General features: G+C 41.4%; 1 protein-coding gene across 4 annotated transcripts in view; it reads right to left on the bottom strand.

Moving 5' to 3' along the window:
- MAPRE2 (microtubule associated protein RP/EB family member 2) overlaps positions 1-23,343 on the bottom strand; it is a 200,309-nt gene that overhangs the window by 29,460 nt on the left and 147,506 nt on the right. For all 4 annotated transcript variants that reach the window (XM_056521879.1, XM_056521881.1, XM_056521880.1 and 1 more), the window contains 2 exons: positions 14,555-14,700; positions 5,858-6,071 (listed from right to left, as the gene is read on the bottom strand). In XM_056521879.1, coding sequence (XP_056377854.1) covers positions 5,858-6,071; positions 14,555-14,700 — 360 coding nt within the window. The remainder of the gene's footprint in view (positions 1-5,857; positions 6,072-14,554; positions 14,701-23,343) is intronic.

Here is a 23,343-nt window from a genome sequence, read left to right as displayed (position 1 = left end):
ACAAAGGAAACCATAAATCCCATACTAATAGGTTATCTATAAATATGGATAAATGTAATAGTGAGTTTCACTGGGGATAAGGACTGACATGAGTAACTAGTCTATGTAAAGCACTGTGGAATATCTTTGTGGTGTAAAGTCAAAAGTAAATATGTTTATGTTACAGAGATCTGACCAGTAGGTGTCTCTGTAGAGCAGGTTTTAGAACACTAGGTTATTTACTTGCAATTCCTCTCTCTCTGCCATGAAAAAGTTGAAATAAACCAAAAAAATCAATGGAGTCCACAAACTAAGAGCTAGAAAATAAAACTGCACATACAGCATCTGCAGTGTGCAGAAAATCCCACCTTATGCCTAGAATACAGATTCTTCATTCTCATAAAGTACATCTTTACTGACCCAAATGGGCTGCAGCTATACCTCAAGCTATATTACTTAAAGGACAACTGCAGCTTAATATACACTTATCCCCTATCTACAAGATAGGGGATAAGTGTTTGATCGCGGGGGGTCCGACCGCTGGGACCCCCCACGATCTCCTGTACGGGGCATGACGTTGCGGCCGGCACACCTCCTCCATGCATCTCTATGGGAGATGCGGGGAGGCAGCGTTCGTGCCTCCCCGGCTCCCCCATAGAACTGTATGGGGACGGGGAGGAGACGGGCATCACCGTCGACCTCTAGGTCGACGCTACGCGCCTTAGCGCTCACTATGAGCGCTAATGGCGGCGCCCCGTTAGGGAGATCTCGGGGGGTCCCAGCGGTGGGACCCCCCGCGATCAAACACTTATCCCCTATCTTGTAGATAGGGAATAAGTGTATATTGCGCTGCAGTTGTCCTTTAAGCTGCACTTCTCTATTATACTTTATAGCACAGGGGTGGCCAAACTGTGAAGAGATGAGTTTTGGCTGAAAGAAGTCGTCACAAGGGTCTGAGTCGGATGGGGAAGAAAAGAAAAAAAGAGGACGACGTCGATCAGAGAAGACATTACCTGTGATTCCCTGGATGTAACTATAATCACTAAGGGCATAGTATAGAAGAGATCAGTGTCTGACTGACTGTGATTAATACAATTCCAACTACATATGAATGTATTTACATATTGGGGGGGGGGGGGGTACTAACCTGAGGAGATACCTGCCTATGAGGGGTACATAATAAGAAAAGTAACTACTGTGGGATATACCTATGGTGCAAATCTCATATACATCAGCATGTACCGGTATATACCTTATACCATGTATTATTGTCCTAATTTCAGTTAAAACAAAATGCTTCACAAGTTACATAAGACTGCCTATGGTAAAGTACATTGTCATATAAACACATTAATCTACATACAGTCATGGCCGTAAATGTTGGCACCCCTGACATTTTTTAAGAAAATCTATTATTTCTCACAGAAAAGGATTGCAGTAACACATGTTTTGCTATACACATGTTTATTCCCTTTGTAAATATTGGAACTAAACAAAAAAAAAAAAAAAAGGGAGGAAAAAAAGCAAATTGGACATAATGTCTCACCAAACTCCAAAAATGGGCTGGACAAATTTATCACCTTTCAAAATTGGGAATAAATAAGATTGTTTCAAGCATGTGATGCTCCATTAAACTCACCTGGGGGCAAGTAACAGGTGTGGGCAATATAAAAATCACACCTGAAAGCAGATAAAAAGGAGAGTAGTTCACTTAGTCTTTGTGTGTCTGTGTGTACCACACAGTTTCAGCTTGGTCTCATCTGTCCACATGATGTTTTCCCAGAAGGATTTTGGCTTACTTAAGTTCATTTTGGCAAAATATAGTCTTGCTTTTTTAGGTCTCTGTGTCAGCAGTTGGGTCCTCCTGGGTCTCCTGCCATAGCGTTTCATTTCATTTCAATGTTGACTGATAGTTTGCACTGACACTGAGGCTCCCTGAGCCAGCAAGACAGCTTGAATATCTTTGGAACTTGTTTGGGGCTGCTTATCCCCCATCCGGACCATCCTGCATTGACGCCTTTCATCAATTTTTCTCTTCCGTCCATGCCCAGGGAGATTAGCTACAGTGCCATGGGTTGCAAACTTCTTGGTAATGTTGCGCACTGTCGACAAAGGCAAATCTAGATCTCTGGAGATGGACTTGAAACCTTGAGATTGTTGATATTTTTCCACAATTTTTGTTCAAGTCCTCAGACAGTTCTCTTCTCCTCTTTCTGTTGTCCATTCTTAGTGTGGCACACACAGACACAGAATGCAAATACTAAGTGAACTTCTCTCTTTTTTATCTGCTTTCAGGTGTGATTTTTATATTGCCAACACCTGTTACTTGCCCCAGGTGAGTTTAAAGGAGCATCACATGCTTGAAACAATCTTATTTTTCCACAATTTTGAAAGGGTGCCAATAATTTTGTCCAGCCCATTTTTGGAGTTTGGTATGACATTATGTCCAATTTGCTTTTTTTCCTCCCTTTTTTTGATTTAGTTCCAATACACACAAAGGGAATAAACATGTGTATAGCAAAACATGTGTTACTGCAATCCTTTTCTGTGAGAAAAACGTCATTATCTGGAAAAATTTACGGGGTGCCAACATTTCCGGCCATGACTGTATCTCTAAACAGTACTATGACCTAATGGTGTATGGTTTTGGATGAATTTATCATCAATTCCTACACAATAAAAAGGTTGTTAAAAAAAAAGTTGCAAATTTTTGTGCAGAAAAGTTGGATATCTTTGAGAAAAATGGGGCTGGTGCAAAAATGAACAACTTATTTATGCATGCAAGAATTAGTAGCTCATTTAGTAGCTCAATATGATCCACTGTTCTCTGTACATCTAAAAGGGACATGTCCTGCCTTCCACTCTAAACAGAGCACATCACTCTCAATGATTCCATCCACTGTGGTCAGTCATGTTTCAAGTATAGGAATGCAATAACTGCTGTTGGACAGGCACTTTGTATCTGGACAAGTTCCAGTTCACATGACCGCATACTTTTTCTGCTAAAAGCAAGATTACCTCACACACAAAGGTATGCATGTATCCTTTCCCACCAGCACAGAATCCTCCCACCCCAATCTGTTTTACTAAAAATATATGTCCCATATGGTAAAGCAATGAGCTGTCACCTTGTGGGGTACAAAGTTACAGGCTTAGACTAAAACCATAAAGTACTAAGTACAGCAAGCTAAAAAAAAAACTGTACTGGACAACAGACTAGAGGTAGTCAGAGATATGACAATGTTAATCATGTTCCTAAAATGTGCAAGTTGAGTTATATCCCTACAAAACAAGCATAAAACATAGAACACAGTCGAAGAAGCTATCACTGGAAGAACAATAGTGACCAACCCAAAAAATAAAATTCCAGAAAAAAAAATATTCCTACTATATAATGCTTTCCCGCCTAGGCTCCCTTCAGACTGTAAAGCCTACTGTAAAGCCCCTTGTCAAAGCAGTAATACTACCAACAGGTGAACTGACAACTACATTATTTACATTACTACATTAGTACACAGCAAGTGATCAGTCAGATACTAAAGTAGATTTTTTGGAAGCAGAGGAAATGAGTAAAGAAGGATCTGAGCGACAATGATAAGGAAGAAATTGTGATGACTAGTCAAAGAGATTAGAGCATCAGAAAAACAGGGGATCTTGTTGGGTGTTCTAGGTATCGACTTATCCAAAGTTGCCCAAGGAGGGACATTAGGTGATGGACACAGGGCCACGGAGGGCAAAACCTCTCATTTGTGAATGAGGAGCAAAACTTGGCCTATCTAGCAGTGATTAATATGAACTAAAATTGACAACATATGGCCCATTGCTATTGGTCAGACCCACAAACATCACTGTTCTTTTAATGTACCACACTTTTTCCTCTTATTACTGCCAGGCCCCATGAAGGAAACATGTTGGGTAAGATCTGTAGTGCTGAAATAGGGACTGACCAGGCTTTAGACCAGGGCAGGAGTTGGCCTTTTTTAGGGCAAGTGCTTTGACACTCCCTGAGTGGGCATACATATACTCTTCTTTTTCTATGGTGTATTAGGGAAAGCTGTCCTTGTGGATCCCTGGAATTATCAATACCAATATAGTCTAGCCATGATTGACCCGTAATGCCTACTCACAGACTAAAAAGTTATGCCTGCATTGGGTTAGATCCAATGATTTTTTTTGTATGTATATTTGCATTCATCTTCAGGGTGAAGGGTCATTTGTTGGTTTGGATGAAGGTATTATGAACTGGTCAAATTGGACAATTTACTGGTCACTGTCGCTTTTTGTGGTAGGAATTGGATGAATTTTGTTTTTGTGTAGAGTATTAATTTTTAAGGATGTGAATAAAAGTTACATTTTAATATAGCGTGCACTCCTATGTCCTCAGATAAGGTGAGAGCATAAAATATCATCATTCTGTAATGCTGGCAGTTGGCATCTGCTGGTGTATTGTGTGTCCTGGCACTAAGAAGCACTGAGCTGCATTCTTTACTCCACATCACTACTGTAGGCCCTCCTCTGGACTCACTCCTGCTGCTTTTACCACTGCTGGAGTTCCTGTTCTGCTCTATACAGGTCGTGTGTTAGTGGCTGTAACTTAATGGGTCAGTGCATGACTGTTATTGTCAGTATGTGACTGTTATAGGTTTTCCTCATAAGTCCCTGTTAGGCACCACATATATAAGATTGCTCCGTCATTTTGCTGTTGCCTGAGCAATTGTGTATTTTACTATTAGCAAAATGATGGAGCAATCTTATACATGTGGTGCCTAACAGGAATTTATGGGGAAAACTTATAAAAGTCATGCACTGACCCAGTGAATTATCCAGACTGTCAACCATACATGTGCTCTTATCAAGCCTGCAACACCTAGCTGCAGCTGAGCTTTTCAGCTCTGCTGTGCTACAGATTTACCACAGCTACAACACCATTTCAGGTCTGCTACTCTGTACTCTGCTGTGCTGCACTACTACCAACTACAGCGTCAGCCTGCCCCTCCTGCCTGTGTCCCTGGTGCTTGGCATTCTGGCCTGCCTGGCCAGCTGTCATCTAATTGGGACCACTTTTGTGGCCGTGACCGGGTATCTTTTCTGCAGCAGAAGTCCAGTTTTCGCATACTGGAGCGGGATAAAGGGTGAATACCAGGTACTTAGATTACGTGCCCAAAGTCAAACTGGTAGGTGGCATAGCAGGTCCACACCCATATACTGTGGTACCTATGTGAATCACCTCTCATGCCAAACATTAAGTGAAGCAGGCTATGATGCTTTCCGCACAATTTTATTTGTTTTGCTAAAACTACAAAAAAAAAAGTGAAATGTTACTTTTGAACACAATAAAGTATTTGTAAAATTGCTAAAACAGAATTGTTAACAATCCCATAGATTTCTTTGTTAGACAATCACGTTGTCACCTTAGGAGACACTGATATGTAGACTTTAACTAAGAAGAAAACTGAGGCAACTGAAACAATCATGGAATTCAGATTCCATTTCATCGGTCTGAATAGGGGTCATATAAGGTGGCTTGGGCCCTGAGGAACTGTACATTATATATGCCATGACATGACAATGCACCAAGGGGATACTGAAATTCAACTAGAATCCAGGGAGGAATGATGCTTACAGCAACTCACATTCTTCAGGCATTACTACTCACAGGCAGATTAACTTTCTCAGGTCATGAAATACCCTTCCCAAAGTATGATTCAGTCACGCAGCTCTGTACCACCAAGTGTCCATGTACCAGAACCTAATTATAATTTCCTATCTAAAATTATTTATATAAAACCATCTGTTTGATCACAGACATAAAAGATAACTAGAAAGATGTTTATCTAGGCAACATAAAGTATTCTGTTTTTTTTGGTCTAGGTCGTACCTGCTGTGGGAGAGTTGGCATGATGAGACTTTTTTGGCAGGTTGAAGATCTGTTCACCGGGATCAGGGGGTGGCAGGGCATCTTGTCCTTGTCTGGCTTCCATAGGATCATATTCTTTGCCATCATAGTTAGCATCAAAGAATTTCTTGAACCACTGAATAAAATCCAGGTTGTCTTGGAACCGTCCTTTAACCAGCTTTTCTACTGGTATGACCTGAAGAACAACCCGTAATAAGTCCATTAAAGGAAACAGTCAAACAACTATTAAGTATTCGAAAATACAAGTACAAATGCATGGAAGCTATTAGTCTATATGCTACAGACTTTTTTGCACTACAACCTCTATCTTCCCTTTCTCCATCCTATTTAGTTACTATGTTTTACAATTAAATATACACTTCTCAAAAAAAAAAAAAGGGAACACCAAAATAACACATCCTAGATCTGAATGAATGAACTAATCGTATTAAATACTTTCCTCTTTACATAGTTGAATGTTATGACAACAAAATCACACAATCAATAGAAATCAAATTTATCAACCCATGGAGGTCTGTATATGGACTCACACTCAAAATAAAAGTGGAAAACTACACTACACACTAGTGTGTGTGGCCTCCATGTCCCCGTATGACCTCTCTACAACGCCTGGGCATGCTCCTGATGAGGTGGTGATGGTCTCCTGAGGGATGTCCTCCCAGACCTGGACTAAAGCATCTGCCAACTCCTGGACAGTCTGTGGTGCAACGTGGCGTTGGTGGATGGAGCGAGACATGATGTCCCAGATGTGCTCAATCGGATTCAGGTCTGGGGAATGGGCGGGCCAGTCCATAGCATCAATGCCTTCCTCTTGTAGGAACTGCTGACACACTCCAGCCACATGAGGTCTAGCATTGTCTTGCATTAGAAGTAACTCAGGGCCAACCACACCAGCATATGGTCTCACAAGGGGTCTGAGCATCTCATCTCAGTACCTAATGGCAGTCAGGCTACCTCTGGCAAGCACATGGAGGGCTGTGTGGCCCCCCAAAGAAATGCCACCCCAAACCATTACTGTCCCACCACCAAACCGGTCATGCTGGAGGATGTTGCAGGCAAAAGGACTGTCACGTCTGTCACATATGCTCAGTGTGAACCTGCTTTCACCTGTGAAGAGCACAGGGCGCCAGTGGTGAATTTGCCAATCTTGGTAATCTTCTCTGGCAAATGCCAAACGTCCTGCACGGTGTTAGGCTGTAAGCACAACCCCCACCTGTGGACGTCAATCCCTCATACCACCCTCATGAAGTCTGTTTCTGACAGTTTGAGTGGACACATGCACATTTGTGGCCTGCTGGAGGTCATTTTGCAGGGCTCTGGCAGTGCTCCTCCTTACATAAAGGCGGAGGTAGCAGTCCTGCTGCTGGGTTGTTGCCCTCCTACGGTTTCCTCCACGTCTATTGATGTACTGGCCTGTCTCCCGGTAGCGCCTCCATGCTCTGGGCACTACGCTGACAGACACAGCAAACCTTCTTGCCACAGCTCGCATTGATGTGCCATCCTGGATGAGCTGCACTACCTGAGCCATTTGTGTGGGTTGTAGACTCCGTCTCATGCTACCACTAGAGTGAAAGCACCGCCAGCATTCAAAAGTGACCAAAACATCAGCCAGGAAGCTTGGGAACTGAGAAGTGGTATGTGGTCACTACCTGCAGAACCACTCCTTTATTGCCTATAATTTCTACCTGTTGTCTGTTCCATTTGCACAACAGCATGTGAAATTGATTGTTAATCAGTGTTTCTTCCTGAGTGGACAGTGTGATTTCACAGAAGTGTGATTGACTTGGCGTTACATTGTGGTGTTATAGTGTTCCCTTTATTTTTTGAGCAGTGTGGTTTCAGATTTTCACTAGATTTATGACTCTGCCTAAAACCAAACTGTCTGATTTGTCCTTACAACCAATCACAGCTCAGCTTTCATTTTTACTAAAGTCTGTTGAGATATGAAAGCTAAACGGTGATTGGTTGTTATGGACAAAACCAGTTTTTGGTTTTGGAAGATTGCTGCATCTGGGCCAACGTGTTTTCACAAGACATGGCTAAAATGAAGATAAACAAGTGTTTAATAAAATATTTATAAAAATAATCTAATTTGGGTCAATTCATATTACATTTACCAGACATGACCAAGATGTGGACCGTATGTGACAACAGTAGGTCCTGAACAACAACAACAACAAAAGTATATGTATATACCTTCCTTGATATATTTGATGGCAACTCTGTTTATACTTAGCAATATGCAACAAATTTAAGAAACTGCAAATTTAAAAAACAAAAAACATAAAACATATACATTGAAAGATAAAGCAGCAAAATGTTTACCTGCAATTGCCATTAAATAATTAATACCTAATCTACCTTTCTACCGAATATTGTTCTAGTCTGCAGTACTAGTTCACCCAGTATGAGAGTCAGTAGACAAAACATTACTGCTTATCTTGTGAGAGCTAGATAATAAGAAAGCCATGTTAACAAATGATAAGATATTCACAGTCAGTATATTTTTAGACTACTACAGTACTAGATGGTAGTAATGCTAAAAATATCATAAAAATATTCAGAGCATGAAGTCACAAGTGCATTTACTGCATACCAAGTAGCATTTACCTGTATTGTTGGATATAGTAATGGCGAGTGGTAAAGGGGTACTCCGGTGGAAAACTTTTTTTTTTTTTTTTTTTTTTAAATCAACTGGTGCCACAAAGTTAAACAAATTTGTAAATTACTTCTATTAAAAAATCTTAATCCTTTCAGAACTTATTAGCTGTTGAATACTACAGAGGAAATTTGTTTCTTTTTGGAACACAGAGCTCTCTGCTGACATCTCTGTCCATTTTAGGAACTGTCCAGAGCAATATATGTTTGCTATGAGGATTTTCTCCTACTCTGAACAGTTCTTAAAATGGACAGAGATGTCAGCAGAGAGCACTGTGCTTGTGATTCAGCAGAGAGCTCTGTGTTCCAAAAAGAAAAGAACTTCCTCTGTAGTATTCAGCAGCTAATAAGTACAGGAAGGATTAAGATTTTTTTAATAGAAGTAATTTACAAATCTGTTTAACTTTCTGGCACCAGTTGATTTAAGAAAAAAAAGAGTACCCCTTTAAGTAACTGCAATGTGGGTGCAATCTATGTGCTACTTCTAGAGTTCCCCACTGGTATGCAGACCAATACATATACCCATAAATCACCATAAAAGTTATCCAAAAATACCCATCTTTCCCATATGTTAAAAACCCATAAGCTTTATTAGACATTAACACACAAGTGCATTTAAAACATTGGTGCTATATAGCTGAGATCTAAGATTTTAAAAAGGTGCACTGTGGGAGGTTTATCAAAACCTGTTTAGAGGAAAAGTTACTGAGTTGCCCCTAGCAACCAATCAGATCGCGTCTTTCATTTTTCACAGGCCTCTTTGAAAATGAAAGGAGCAATCTGATTGGTTGCTATGGGCAACTGGGCAACTTTTCCTCTGGACACGTTTTGATAAATCTTCCCCCATTATTCCTAAATCTGCAAGTGAACCTTTCAACAGCACTTTAGCCAAAAGGAGGATATAGCACCAATGTTTTAAATTCACTTGTGTGTTAATTTCTAGTAAAGCTTATGGGTTTTTAATACTGTATATGGAAAAGATGGGTATTTTTGGATTACCTCTATGGTGATCTATGGGTATATCCAACTTCTAGGGTTGACACAAAAGTAAATGGGTCAGTCCAGCCTACACATGAACTAGTTTACTTTTTGCTAAGACTAGCGGATGTCAATGAGCTTAAAGGGGTACTCCCGTGGAAAACTTTTTTTTTTAAATCAACTAGTGCCGGAAAGTTAAACAGATTTGTAAATCACTTCTATTAAAAAAAATCTTAATCCTTACAGTACTTTTAGGGGCTGTATACAAAAGAGAAATCCAAAAAAGAAATGCATTTCCTCTGACGTCATGACCACAGTGCTCTCTGCTGACCTCTGCTGTCCATTTTAGGAACTGTCCAGAGCAGCATATGTTTGCTATGGGGATTTTCTCCTGCTCTGGACAGTTCCTAAAATGGACAGCAGAGGTCAGCAGAGAGCACTGTGGTCATGACATCAGAGGAAATGCATTTCTTTTTTGGATTTCTCTTTAGTATACAGCCCCTAAAAAGTACTGGAAGGATTAAGATTTTTTAATAGAAGTGATTTACAAATCTGTTTAACTTTCTGGCACTAGTTGATTTAATAAAAAAAAAAAAAAAAGTTTTCCACGGGAGTACCCCTTTAAGGTGAAATGTCACCTTTGAAGACAGTATGAGCTGCATAGAAGCAATTCCCTAATATAATGTTATGACATTGAATTGAATAACAGACGAGAATGTGAATTCCTTTTGTGTGCTATCCCTGGTGCTGTCGGCAAAATACAGGTGACATTTAATGTGCCTGTATTTTGTCAAAGGCGAGAACAAAGGGATTGATGTGATGAGATGATTTGGCATTTGACTGGCCCTCCGCTCTCTTTAGAGAATACATGAATGATCGCGCTCATTTGAAAATATTGCTGATCTGTTCCACTTCCACGGCCTGGGCCAATGTTTCCCAACCAGGGTGCCTCCAGCTGTTGGAAATCTACAACTCCCAGCATGCCCGGACAGCCGAAGGCTGTCCGGGCATGCTGGGAATTGTAGTTTTGCAACAGCTGGAGGCACCCTGGTTGGGAAACATGGGCCTGGGCATAGGGGGAAACTTCTACTGCATCCCAGCCAGTTGTCTTGCAGCCAAACACAGGATTATGAAGATGAGGGAGGGGGGAGGAAAATATATTATTGTAATTTTCTGTTTTAATTGTGAGATAAAATAAGGCTAAAAAAGAAGGAGATAAAGGAAGGCAGATACGGTATTTATTATGTATTTCCTATGTTTAGCGTTCCGTTAAAAGCAGTACTCCCTTGGAAAACTTTTTTTTTAATCGACTGGTGCCAGAAAGTTAAACCTAATATGTAAATGACTTCTATTTAAAAATCTTAATCCTTCCAATACTTATCAGCTGTTGTAAGCTCCACAGGAAGTTCTTTTATTTTTGAATTTCCTTTCTGTCTGACCACAGTGCTCTCTGCTGACACCTCTGTCCATTTTAGGAACTGTCCGCAGCAGGATATGTTTGCTATGGGGATTTGCTCCTACTCTGGACAGTTCCTAAAATGGACAGAGGTGTCAGCAGAGAGCACTGTGGTCAGGTAGAAAGGAAATTCAAAAAGAAAAGAACTTCCTGTGGAGCATACAACAGCTGATAAGTACAGGAAGGATTACATTTTTTTTAATTCATTTACAAATCTGTTGATTTAAAAAAAAAAAAAATGTTTATTTTTGGATAGGGGATAAGATGTCTAGGGGTGCGGAGTACCCCTTTAATAATAAGGGCTATAATGGGGTTGAATTTTTTTTTTAATTGACTATTATCAACAGTCCCTGTTAGACACCGGTGGGAACACTTATTTATTTTAGGTGTATTAACAGTCTTTAAGACAGAAGCATAGCTTTACCAAAAGGTACATCTACAATTTAGAAAAAAAACAATAATTCTATTTTCTGGTTTACAATTTGTTTTACAGTTTCCTGCATTGCCTTTAGGTTTGGCCTCCTGATCTCATGTTAATAACATTGGTGTTAGTTCATATTGCATTCTGGAAGTGTAGCTTCTATCTCCAGGCAATCTGGTTGTTGTAGTGATGTCTTGATTGTTACCAATTTTGGAACTGGTCTTTTGAGATCACATGCTGTTTTGTCTTAAAATATAAAAATCTTGAAGTGAAAAGCAATATTTCTTTTATTTTGCTTGTTAGTCTTTTAATGGCAACTGCTGTACGTTAACTCAGCCTCTACAATTATAGAAATACCTGAATTCCGCACTACTGTTCTAAGTAGTCTATATTATGAATATTATAGTAAAATAGATCACAGCACCACTTCTTTGCAAAAATTATTAAAAGCTACAGGGAGCTTTAACTGAACACAAAACAAAAATATGATGTTTCAGCAGAACAATACTGTCTTTATCAAGTGCATGTTTTGGGGCCAGGAGATCAAGACCTGACACTGCGTGCATCATGACAATAATGGGGATCCACTGAGAAAATAGAGAGAGGTGGTGCTGTTCCACATATACTATTGATGAATGGTATAGAGCAGGGGTGTCAAACTCATATTCATCGGGGGCCGCATCAGCAGTTTGGTCACCCTCAAAGGGCCGGTTGTATCTGTAGGACCCCTCCCCCCCCTCCCCACATACCGTATATGCCGGCGTATAAGACGACTGGGTGTATAAGACGACCCCCAACTTTTACAGTTAAAATGTAGAGTTTGGGATATACTCACCATATAAGACTACCCCTCCTACTGCAATGTACAGTACCTTGTAGTTCCCCCCCACATTAGGTAGGCAGCATGTTCCCCCACATTAGTAGGCAGCATGTTCCCCCACATTAGGTTGGCAGTATAGTTCCCCCCACATTAGGTTGGCAGTATAGTTCCCCCCCACATTAGGTTGGCAGTATAGTTCCCCCCCACATTAGGTTGGCAGTATAGTTCCCCCCACATTAGGTTGGCAGTATAGTTCCCCCCACATTAGGCAGGCAGCATATTCCCCCACATTAGTTGGCAGTATAGTTCCCCCCACATTAGGTTGGCAGCATGTTCCTCCACATTAGGTTGGCAGTATAGTTCCCCCACATTAGGTTGGCAGTATAGTTCCCCCACATTAGGTAGGCAGCATGTTCCCCCATGTTAGTTGCCAGCATGTTCCCCCACACATTAGGTTGGCAGTATAGTTCACCCCACATTAGGTAGGCAGTATAGTTCCCCCCACATTAGGTTGGTAGTATAGTTCCCCCCACATTAGGTAGGCAGCATGTCCCCCCACATTAGTTGGCAGCATGTTCCCTCACATTAGGTTGGCAGTATAGCTCCCCCCACATTAGGTAAGCAGCATGTTCCCCCACATTAGTTGCCAGCATGTTCCCCCACATTAGTTGGCAGTATAGTTCCCCCCCACATTAGGTTGGCAGCATGTTCCCCCACATTAGGTTGGCAGTATAGTTCCCCACACATTAGGTAGGAAGCATGTTCCCCCACATTAGTTGCCAGCATGTTCCCCCACATTAGTTGGCAGTATAGTTCCCCCCACATTAGGTTGGCAGCATAGTTCCCCCCACATTAGGTAGGCAGTATAGTTCCCCCCATATTAGGTAGGCAGCATGTTCCCCCACATTAGTTGCCAGCATGTTCCCCCACATTAGTTGCCAGCATGTTCCCCCACATTAGTTGGCAGTATAGTTCCCCCCACATTAGGTTGGCAGTATAGTTCCCCCCTCATTAGGTAGGCAGCATGTTCCCCCACATTAGTTGCCAGCATGTTTCCCCACATTAGTTGGCAGTATAGTTCCCCCCACATTAGGTTGGCAGCACCCCCCCCTCCCTCCCCACAGACATACAGCCTCCAGCCATATACAGTGTATGGCTGGAGGCTGTATGTCTGTGTGCTGCCCCCACTGTGATCCGATCACTGCTCCTCCGGCCCGGGGTCACATCTACTGCTATGGCGATGATCCTGCCGTCCTCCTGTTCCTCCCGCGTATGTATGGTTGTACGCACGGGACGTCACTGACGTACAACCATAGAGGCGGAGGACCAGGAGGATCGCCACGCATGCGCCACAATAAACGCATGCGCCACAATAAAGCTGTGCCAAAGTTTTGCAATCATTATTTTTTTCCAGCCTTTACCCAGTTTGGCTATGTGAGCCACTGCTCCATTGATTATCTATAGGAGCTCCCGGAGATGCAATACAGTGGTAGACTGTCTATGGGACTCCCATAGAGAATGAATGGAGCAGCGGCATGCATGTGCATTTAACAGGAGACTCGGGTATCTGTTCTTAAAGTCACAGGGGGCTCCAGCAGTCAGACCCCCACAATCAGATAGTTATCTCCTATTCTGTGGATTGGTAATGACCGTTGTGAAAAATGTTTCAACCTGGTATTATACAGATATGTTTCCCCCAACCCTTCTGTAAGCTTTGCTAAACACTTCAATTGATACAATAACAATTTAATAAAATAAAACTAGCAAAACTTTCAACATGCTATAATTCACAATAACAAGGCAGACATGCTTAGCATGTACATCTCCTGAGATAATATTGAAAAGTCCTTTTTTCCTCAAGCTAGTCATCTCGTGCTACTCATCTTAGGATAGGTCAATCAAAGAGGAAAGGTAAATAAGGACACATCCGTATACTGTAATCCATACTGTATACATGCAGAGGAACAAGCCTCACCTATACCTGTTACATACATCCAGATTTCTGTAGAACAGTTCTAGAAATATAAAATATAAAAAGATATAATTACCACTTTAGGCAATGGTGTAAAATATAGCCCCAAGAAAGAAAGGGGGCCTGTGTGACCTTCTTACATAGAACTTACTGAATGACAGATGCCTGGTCTCATGTAGACTCAACAGCCCTGCACTTTTCCCAGGAGATGCTGGTGAGATACAAATCACGCTCTGGCACTTTGCCACCAACTATTTTAGTCATTACCCAACTAGACTGCATTTTCCCAAAACTTTCGGTAGACAGCAATAACAGCAGGATCTATGAACTATTCTTTTCTGCCAAAGTCATACCTTATCGACATTCATTCTTTTAAATGAGGCTTGCAGCAGTTTGAAATTGTGAATGTACTCGTGTTCCAGCTTGGCTTGAAACTTGACCTTCTTTAGGCTTATGCATCCTGGGAAGAGCATATCCATAAACTGGCAGTAGGCAGCACCTGCGGAGAGAAGCCGGGAGCATCATACACATGGTATTAACAGATTGGAACAGTGGTGTGCAGTCATCACATAGTGATTAGGCGTGCTGTCCCTCTTCTTATGGAGGAGAACACTTAATATGTTCTGAGAAAATAAACATTCAAATCAAGAGAAAAAGACTGCACTCACCATAGGCAACGGAGCTTTATTGCAGCATACCAGGTAACAAACACAGGTGGATGGAGGGAGGCGGGGGACGTGCACCAGGACAGACTGTTTCACGCCGTTTCCGGCTCTTCTTCAAGCTGGTATATCAGCTTGAAGAAGTGCCATTTCCGGCGTGAAACAGTCTGTCCTGGTGCATGTCCCCCGCCTCCCTCCATCCACCTGTGTTTGTTACCTGGTATGCTGCAATAAAGCTCCGTTGCCTATGGTGAGTGCAGTCTTTTTCTCTTGATTTGCATACTTCGTTCTATATATGGACTTTGCACCTCCTTTCATTGGCACTTTTACAGGGTTACACATGCACTCCACCGAAGCTTCCCATCACTGACATTGTTACCTTAGTCCTGCTAGTGCCGGGCCAATCTATATTCTGCTGGATATTATTCACAGAAAATAAACATTGCTGTTACTAATATAACTAATAGCAAGAGATATACTGTCCTGGACTGCTAAGGACAGTGTTTCCCAACCAGGATGCCTCCAGCTGTTTCAAAACTACAACTCCCAGCATGCCCGGAAAGCCAAAGGCTGTCCGGGCATGCTGGGAGTTGTAGTTTTGCAACAGCTAGAGGCACCCTGGTTGGGAAACACCAACTTAGGAGAACATTAATTATTCTGCAATTATGTAGACTTTTTTTTGTGGACAATGTTTTTAATAAAGACAAAATATTAATTAGTATGATTGATGTGTGCACCCCGGGGCCTAGGTTCTTAGTTTGTGATATATTTACCCTAGGAGGTAAACAATTGTTGTTAGGGGAACTTAAATTATATGCAAATGTGCAACAAAGTGTATGATTATAGCCTTGACGGTGCTTTAGTATAGTGTGCTTGGCTAAGAAACGGAAAAGCACTACCCATCAGGCACTGTTGTAGTTTTGCAACACCAGGAGGTTCATAGTTTGGAGACCACTGATGTAGAGGAGGACCTATCATCAGAAATGTCCATTAGTCACCCAGAAGATTATAAGCACCTTACACCTTCAATAGCTGTTGGCTGAATATTTGTTTTGCTGACAGCCATCTCTTCCATTAACCTCATATACACCAATCCTCAGCTTGGCTAAATATTCATGTTACTTACATTTACTTTCATGTGTATGCATGTACCCCAGAACGTTGTACATTTTCAACTGGGGAACTGTTAGTGGACCTGAGGAAGGCATTAGTGAATGTCGAAACACGTCGTCCCCATTACTAAAATAAAAATATCCGTTGTCCTGTGCAGCCTGAGCAGCGCCTCCTAAACCGGTTTTTCCTCTTTTACCTGTATCCTGCTATTCTACATCGGCCTCTAATCTCGGAGCCCGGTACCGGCTGTAGCGCAGCAGCCAGCATCCGTACCCACCTTCGTTACAAACCAAGTGTAGCAACCAATAAAGTTGGTATATCACTTTGGTGTGGTGGAGGGTGCACACCAGTGGATATACCTAATCAGGGAGCACCCCGTGTGTTTTTTTCTCCCTTTAAACTCTTTCATGTGTTTGTAAACCTCTACATTCATTACACTTATATTGTTACTATGACACATGAAAATAATAACTAATAGCCAGCTGGTTTTAAAAGTTCACCCATATAAAATATCCATGTGCTGAAGAGTGAGGAGTCCATTCTCTTACTAAGCAACATCATGAATAAATACAAAAGAACATTCCAAGCACTATGTAAGAGAGATTATTGAAAAGTACTATAAAGGGGACGGATACAAGAACATTTTCAGCTCATTCACCATTCCTTTCTTGGTTAAGTAAGTCATAAAACAAAAATAGTTCTACCTACAGTGGTATTTCCTAATAAAATTAGTGACTAAGGGGGATCCTTAAATTGACCATATACATAATGCAGAAGAAGGAAGATTGTTGAGCAACCATGAAATAAACAACTGCCGGGTGTATGATCTTTTTGACCACACAAATACCCTAAAAGTTGAGTATGTTCACGCTACGTGAACGGAATTACGCGCTGTGAACATAAACATCAGTGTGAATGGGTTTCCGCGAGACCCGTTCACACTGCGGAATTTCAGCAGCGGACAATTCCGCGGCTGAAATTGTTACGCGCAGAGAAAGAACATGTTCATTCTTTGCTCGGAAGTCCGCGAACACTGCATAGCCATCAATGGTGACAGCGCAGTGTTGCGTGGTCCTACGGCTAAAGTATTGTGGCGGCGGCTGCCAGAATGGAATCTCCGCTCGCGGAATTCTGCGAGGTGAGATTCCGTTCATAATCCGTAGTGTGAACATACCCTTAGTCTATCCTGGCCATCACAGCCCTTCAAACAGGCCATACATTTTCCATACCTGGTAAAGAATTAATGATTTTTCTGGGAACGTTCTTTCACAGAAAACTTCTTCCAAGACAAAAGATCTTTTCCTGCTGGCCACAAACTTCAAACAAGGCGACTTCTTCCGAGACATTGAAGGTCTGACATAAGTTGTCGAAAAAGTAAATCTGATGGTTGAAAATGTCTATTTTCAAGGAAATTCAAAAAAGAATTTCCAAGGAAATTCAAAAAAGAAAAGAACTTCCTGTGGAACATAACAGCAGCTGATAAGTACTGGAAGGATTAAGATTTTTTTAGTAGAAGTAATTTATAAATCTGTTTAACTTTCTGGCACCAGTTGATTTAAAAAAATAAAAAAACCTTTAGTCTAACATTTCTGGTTAACTTTAGCTTCCTGTATAGACTGTTCTTAGATAGACTTTCTTAGATATTATTGGAGGGCACTTGCATGCACAGTTACTTCTTCTACGTTTCACTTTTACTAATTAACTTTTATGGGAGTGATTGAATATGTAGCAGTATTATATCATAATACATTTCATATATCTCAATAAAGATTAATAAGCTAGCGGAAGATAATCAGAAACTATGGGCATTTTATGAATTATATACTGTTTTCTTTTTAGTTTGAAGCCTTTAAATGGTCAAGATTCATGTGATAAGTGAGTGCAATCTACATGTACCACACCAGTGTTGGATCATTTTAATTTATAAAGGTACACTGCCTCCTATAAGACACACCACCTGTCTCCCTTGTTCTGCATCAAATGGACCAACCTTGTAGATAATGTCCGAATCCTCACCTTCTTTCCTCAAGGACTGAGAAAAGAAGTGAGGACGAAATGCAAGATTACATCGAAGTGGAATGCGTGCTCTGACCGCTCACTCGTGCTGCAGATTCCAGCCCACCTGTGCTGCGGACACGCCGGACCTGCCCCCGGCTTAGTCTGGGTACGTAGAGAAGAATGTGTCTGGCACTCAAGAGGTATGAAGGTAAAATAAGGCTTTCTTTATTCTAATCAAGAACAGAGGTCACATACAGAGGAGCATGCTGACGCGTTTCGCACCTGCCGATGCTTAATCGTAGACTGACATGCGTTACAAATCACACTCTTAAAATACATGGAAATAGGGTCACATGACCCATTACATCATCAATTTTAAATTCTATTAAATCTATTACTTATATTAAAAAATCTTAATCCTTTCAGTATTTATCAGATGCTGTTATGATCCACAGGACATAATTTTTTTTTAATTTCCTTTCTGCCTGATAGGTTTTCTGTGGGGATTTGCTCCTACTCTGGACAGTTCCTAAAATGGACATTGGTGTCAGCAAAAAGCACTGTGGTCAGGCAGAAAGGAAATTCAAAAAAGAAAAGAACTTCCTGTGGAACATAACAGCAGCTGATAAGTACTGGAAGGATTAAGATTTTTTTAGTAGAAGTAATTTATAAATCTGTTTAACTTTCTGGCACCAGTTGATTTAAAAAAATAAAAAAAAGTTTTCCAGTGGAGTACCAATTTAAGATGTAATATACATTCTAATATAAGAATTCTTCTATCTGCACTTATCAGGCTTTCCTCATCTTTGCTCCACCTTATCAAATTAGAAAAACCCAACCTGCCACATGTTGGGTGTGGTATTGTAGCTCATTTCCTATTGAAGTGAATGTAGCAAAGCTGTAATACCACATACAACCTGAGGACAGGTGTGGTACTGTTTTTGGAAGAAATAAGCTGTTTTTCTATTCCTGGATAACCCCTTTAACTTTTCTCTTGTACAGAATTAATTAATAAAATCCATTTAACCGAGAGGAATCTGATTTTCAGCATTTTCTGTAATTATTTATTACAATGTTTCATGTCTGCTTTTACTGTTCATTTGTGGAAAGTTATTTACAATCACATGTACACTTTAAAGGGGTGTTTCAAGTTAAAACACTTTTCCTTTATCCACAGGATAGAAGATAAATGTCAGAATTCTGGGGCCGGGGGGAGGGGGTGTCTGACCACTTAGACCAGCCGCGATCTTGAGAAGAGGGATGAGGCTTGTTTGGAAATGTAGCAGTGAGTCGTATTCATTTTCTATGGAGCTGCCCAAGATAGCAATGTATGTACCCTGCTATCTCCATCAGGCCCATAGACAATGAATGGAGCAGCAGCATTCACTCAGCGTGCATTCACTTCATAATTTTGCTCTACGGTTGCCTTTTACGTTTACTATTTGAAAACCGTATGCAACCAAATACATTGACCTACCATACAAAAACTTACACAACTAGATGTATCTGGGTGTGTAAGCTTTTGTACTCACATCATGGAATAGATTATTTTTAATAATGGGAGTAGTAGTTCCGATAGCTGGAGGAGTCTGCAGGCTGCTGTGGTGACTACAGTAGCATGTTTACTACTACTCTCATCATAAAACAGAGTCTGTTCCATTTTGGGGGTAGTAGTATAGGGGCTGTACTCCCTTCTGAGACCTGCTGCGCTCATAATCATAACGCAGCAGCATGCCGTGCCACTGTGCTCCCTGGAGATGTATATGTCAAACTCTGCACTTGATATTCATTTCCCCGCCAGGAGCCCTGAATTGCTGGCACCGTCTTGCCATTCACGGCTCTTGGCGGGTATTTACAGCGATGTTCAGTGATTTTATACAGAGCTGGCCGGCCGGGGAATGTAGCGCTTCCCGCTTCCCCCACAAGGGCTGTCCCTCCTACTACTGCTCCCATCTTGCAACAGTAGTAGTACAAGCACTACTGCAGTTACCTAAGCCGCCCACAAACTCCCACAGCCGAGGTAACTATTACTCCCATCATGAAAATAAGTCTTTTCCATGATGGGAGTAGTAGTTAACCCCAGCTGTGGGAGTCTGTGGGCGACTGACAAATGGCTTTTTCACCAATATCAAAACTGTATGCGGTTTTTAAAATGCACAATTTTGCAACCGATGTTCCCGTTTTGGGGAAAAAAATCTGATACAAAACTGTATTGCAATATCGTGATGTGAATGTAGCCCAACTCCTTACTATGCTTTTGAGCCAGACTTAGGAGTGCCGGGCAGGCCAGAAAGGTACTGGTAGTGGGGGACTCAATTATAAGGGGGACAGACAGGGCGATCTGTCACAAAGACCAGGATTGCCGAACAGTGTGTTGTCTTCCTGGCATTCTAGATCGGCACATCGCGGATCGGGTTGACAGGTTGCTGGGTGGGGCTGGAGAGGACCCAGTGGTCATGGTACATATTGGCACCAATGACAAAGTAAGAGGTAGGTGGAGTGTCCTTAATAATGGTTTCAGGGACTTAGGCCGCAAGCTTAAGGCTAAGACCTCCAAGGTAATATTTTCTGAAATATTACCTGTACTGCGAGCCACACTAGAGAGGCAGCGGGACATTAAGGAGGTAAACAAGTGGCTCAGAAGCTGGTGTAGGAAGGAGGGGTTTGGGTTCATGGAGAAATGGGCTGACTTCGCTGTCGGATACACGCTCTAACGTAGGGACGGGCTGCACCTCAATGGGGAGGGTGCAGCTGTGCTTGGGGAGAAGATGGCTAGAAGGGTGGAGGAGTGTTTACACTAGGGACTGGGGGGAGGGAACCTACAACATAGAGGGGAAAGATAGTGTACATAGAGAGGGGGGACATATTAATGTACCTGGGGGTGGAGCGGAGGGAGGGGTAAGAATAGTTAATAGGGATAGGCTTCATAGAAACAAATAGAACATACAACATACACCATAATAATAAAACATACAACATACACCATTGAAATGCATGTTGACTAATGCCAGAAGTCTGACCAATAAAACTGATGTATAACAGAGACTTGGTGTGACGATAGCTGTGACTGGACAGTCAACATACAGGGTTATAGTCTATTCATGAAGAATCGGACAAAACGGAAAGGGGGAGGGGTCTGTAAACTCCAGTCTGAATGCCGCACTGAGGGAGGATATACGGGAGGGAAACGATAATGTGGAGTCATTATGGGTTGAAATATATGGAGATAAAAATAAAACAATTCTGATAGGGGTTTGCAATAAGCCACCAAACATAATGGAAGAGGCGGAAGATCAATTACTGAGACAAACAAACAAGGCAGCAAATCAGAACGAGGTGATAATAATGGGGGACTTTAACTATCCTGATATAAACTGGGAGACTGAGACCTGTGAATCTCATAAAGGAAACAGGTTTCTGACTATAGCTAAAGACAATTATCTGTCCCAAATGGTGCAGGGCCCGAACAGAGGGGGCACCCTACTGGGCTTAATATTAACCAACAGACCTGACAGAGTAATTTATGTGCAAGTAGAAGGACACCTAGGAAATAGTGACCATAATATAATACATTATAACTTGTTCTTTAATGAGGGAATCTCTCGAGGGGCCACAAAAACAATGAACTCTAGGAAGGCAAAGTTTGATAGCCGCAAAAATAGAGACAGAAAGACTCATTGCCAAAGAGAGTAAAACTAACCCCAAAATGTTCTTTAACTATATAAATAGCAAAAGGTTAAAAATAAAAGTGTTGGCCCTTTAAAAAACGGTAAAGAAGAAATTATAAATGGGGATCAGAAAAAAGAAAATATATTAAACAAATTCTTCTCCACTGTATTCATTGAGGAAAATGAAATGCCAGGTGAAATACAGCGAGATACCTTGCTGTATTGCCCGCTCTCATTTTTCCTGGGATTGCTATCCCAAGTTTTTGTTGGATTTGTCTTTGTATAACTGAAAACCCCAGTACAGGTCACCTGTCTAACACAGGAAGAAGTACAGTGCCGCCTACAAAAAATCAAAATAGACAAAATCGCCAAGTCCAGATGGCATTCACTCCCGTGCTCTAAAGGAGTTAAAAGTAATATAATAGACAGACCCCTATTTATAATATTCAGGGACTCTATAGTGACAGGGACTGTCCCCAGGACTGGCAAATGGCAAATGTAGTGCCAATATTTAAAAAGGGGTCAAAAGGTGACCCCGGAAATGATAAGCCTGTTAGTTTAACCTCGGTTGTATGTAAATTGTTTGAGGGTTTTCTAAGAGATGCTATTTTGGAATATCTTGATAAAAATAAATGTATGACACCATATCAGCATGGCTTTATGAGGGATCGGTCCTGTCAAACTAACCTGATCAGCTTTTATAAGAAGGTGTACTCCAGACTGAACCAGGGGCAATCACTGGATGTCGTATATCTGGATTTTTCCAAAGCATTTGATACGGTGCCACATAAAAGATTGGTGCATAAAATGAGAAGGATTAGGGAGAATGTGTGTAAGTGGGTAAATAACTGGCTCAGTGATAGGAAACAGAGGGTGATTATTAATGGTACTTATTCTGATTGAGTGACTGTTACTAGTTGGGTACCACAGGGGTCAGTCTTGGGTCCTGTTCTATTTAATATATTTATTAATGACCTTGTGGAGGGGTTGAACAGTAAAGTAGCAATCTTTGCAGATTATACTAAACTCTGTAAAGCGGTAAACACAATAGAGGACAGTGAACTGTTACAAATGGATCTGTATAGGTTGGAGGTTTGGGCTGAGAAGTGGAAGATGAGGTTCAACACTGATAAATGTAAGGTAATGCACATGGGGAGGAAAAATCTGGGCTGGGATTATGTATTAAATGGGAGCGCACTTGGGACGAGGAAAAGGACTTGGGAGTCTTAGTTGACAGTAAATTTAGCTGTAGTGACTAGTGTCGGGCAGCTGCTGCCAAGGCAAGTAAAATCATGGGGTGCATCAATAGGGGCATAGATGCCCACGACAAGGAAATAATTCTACTGCAGTACAAATCACTAGTCAGACCATACATAGAATTCTGTGTACAGTACTGGGTACCAGTGTACAATAAATATATAGTAGAGCTGAAGAGGGGTCAAAGACGGGCAAGCAGGGTAATACGGGAATGGAAGGACTACAGTACCCAGAAAGATTATCAGAATTAGGGTTATTTAGTTTAGAAAAAAGAAGGCTTAGGGGAGACTTAATAACTATGTATAAATATATCAGGGGACCGTACAGAGATCTCTCCCATGATCTATTTATACCCAGGACTGTATCTATAACAAGGGGGCATCCTCTACGTCTAGAGGAAAGAAGGTTTCTACACCAGCACAGATGGGGGTTCTTTACTGTAAG

Source organism: Hyla sarda, chromosome 5 (genome assembly GCF_029499605.1).
Source record: "Hyla sarda isolate aHylSar1 chromosome 5, aHylSar1.hap1, whole genome shotgun sequence".
Taxonomy (NCBI): domain Eukaryota; kingdom Metazoa; phylum Chordata; class Amphibia; order Anura; family Hylidae; genus Hyla; species Hyla sarda.
The sequence above is the reverse complement of the archived record's forward strand: the minus strand, read 5'-3'. Positions and strand labels throughout refer to the sequence as shown.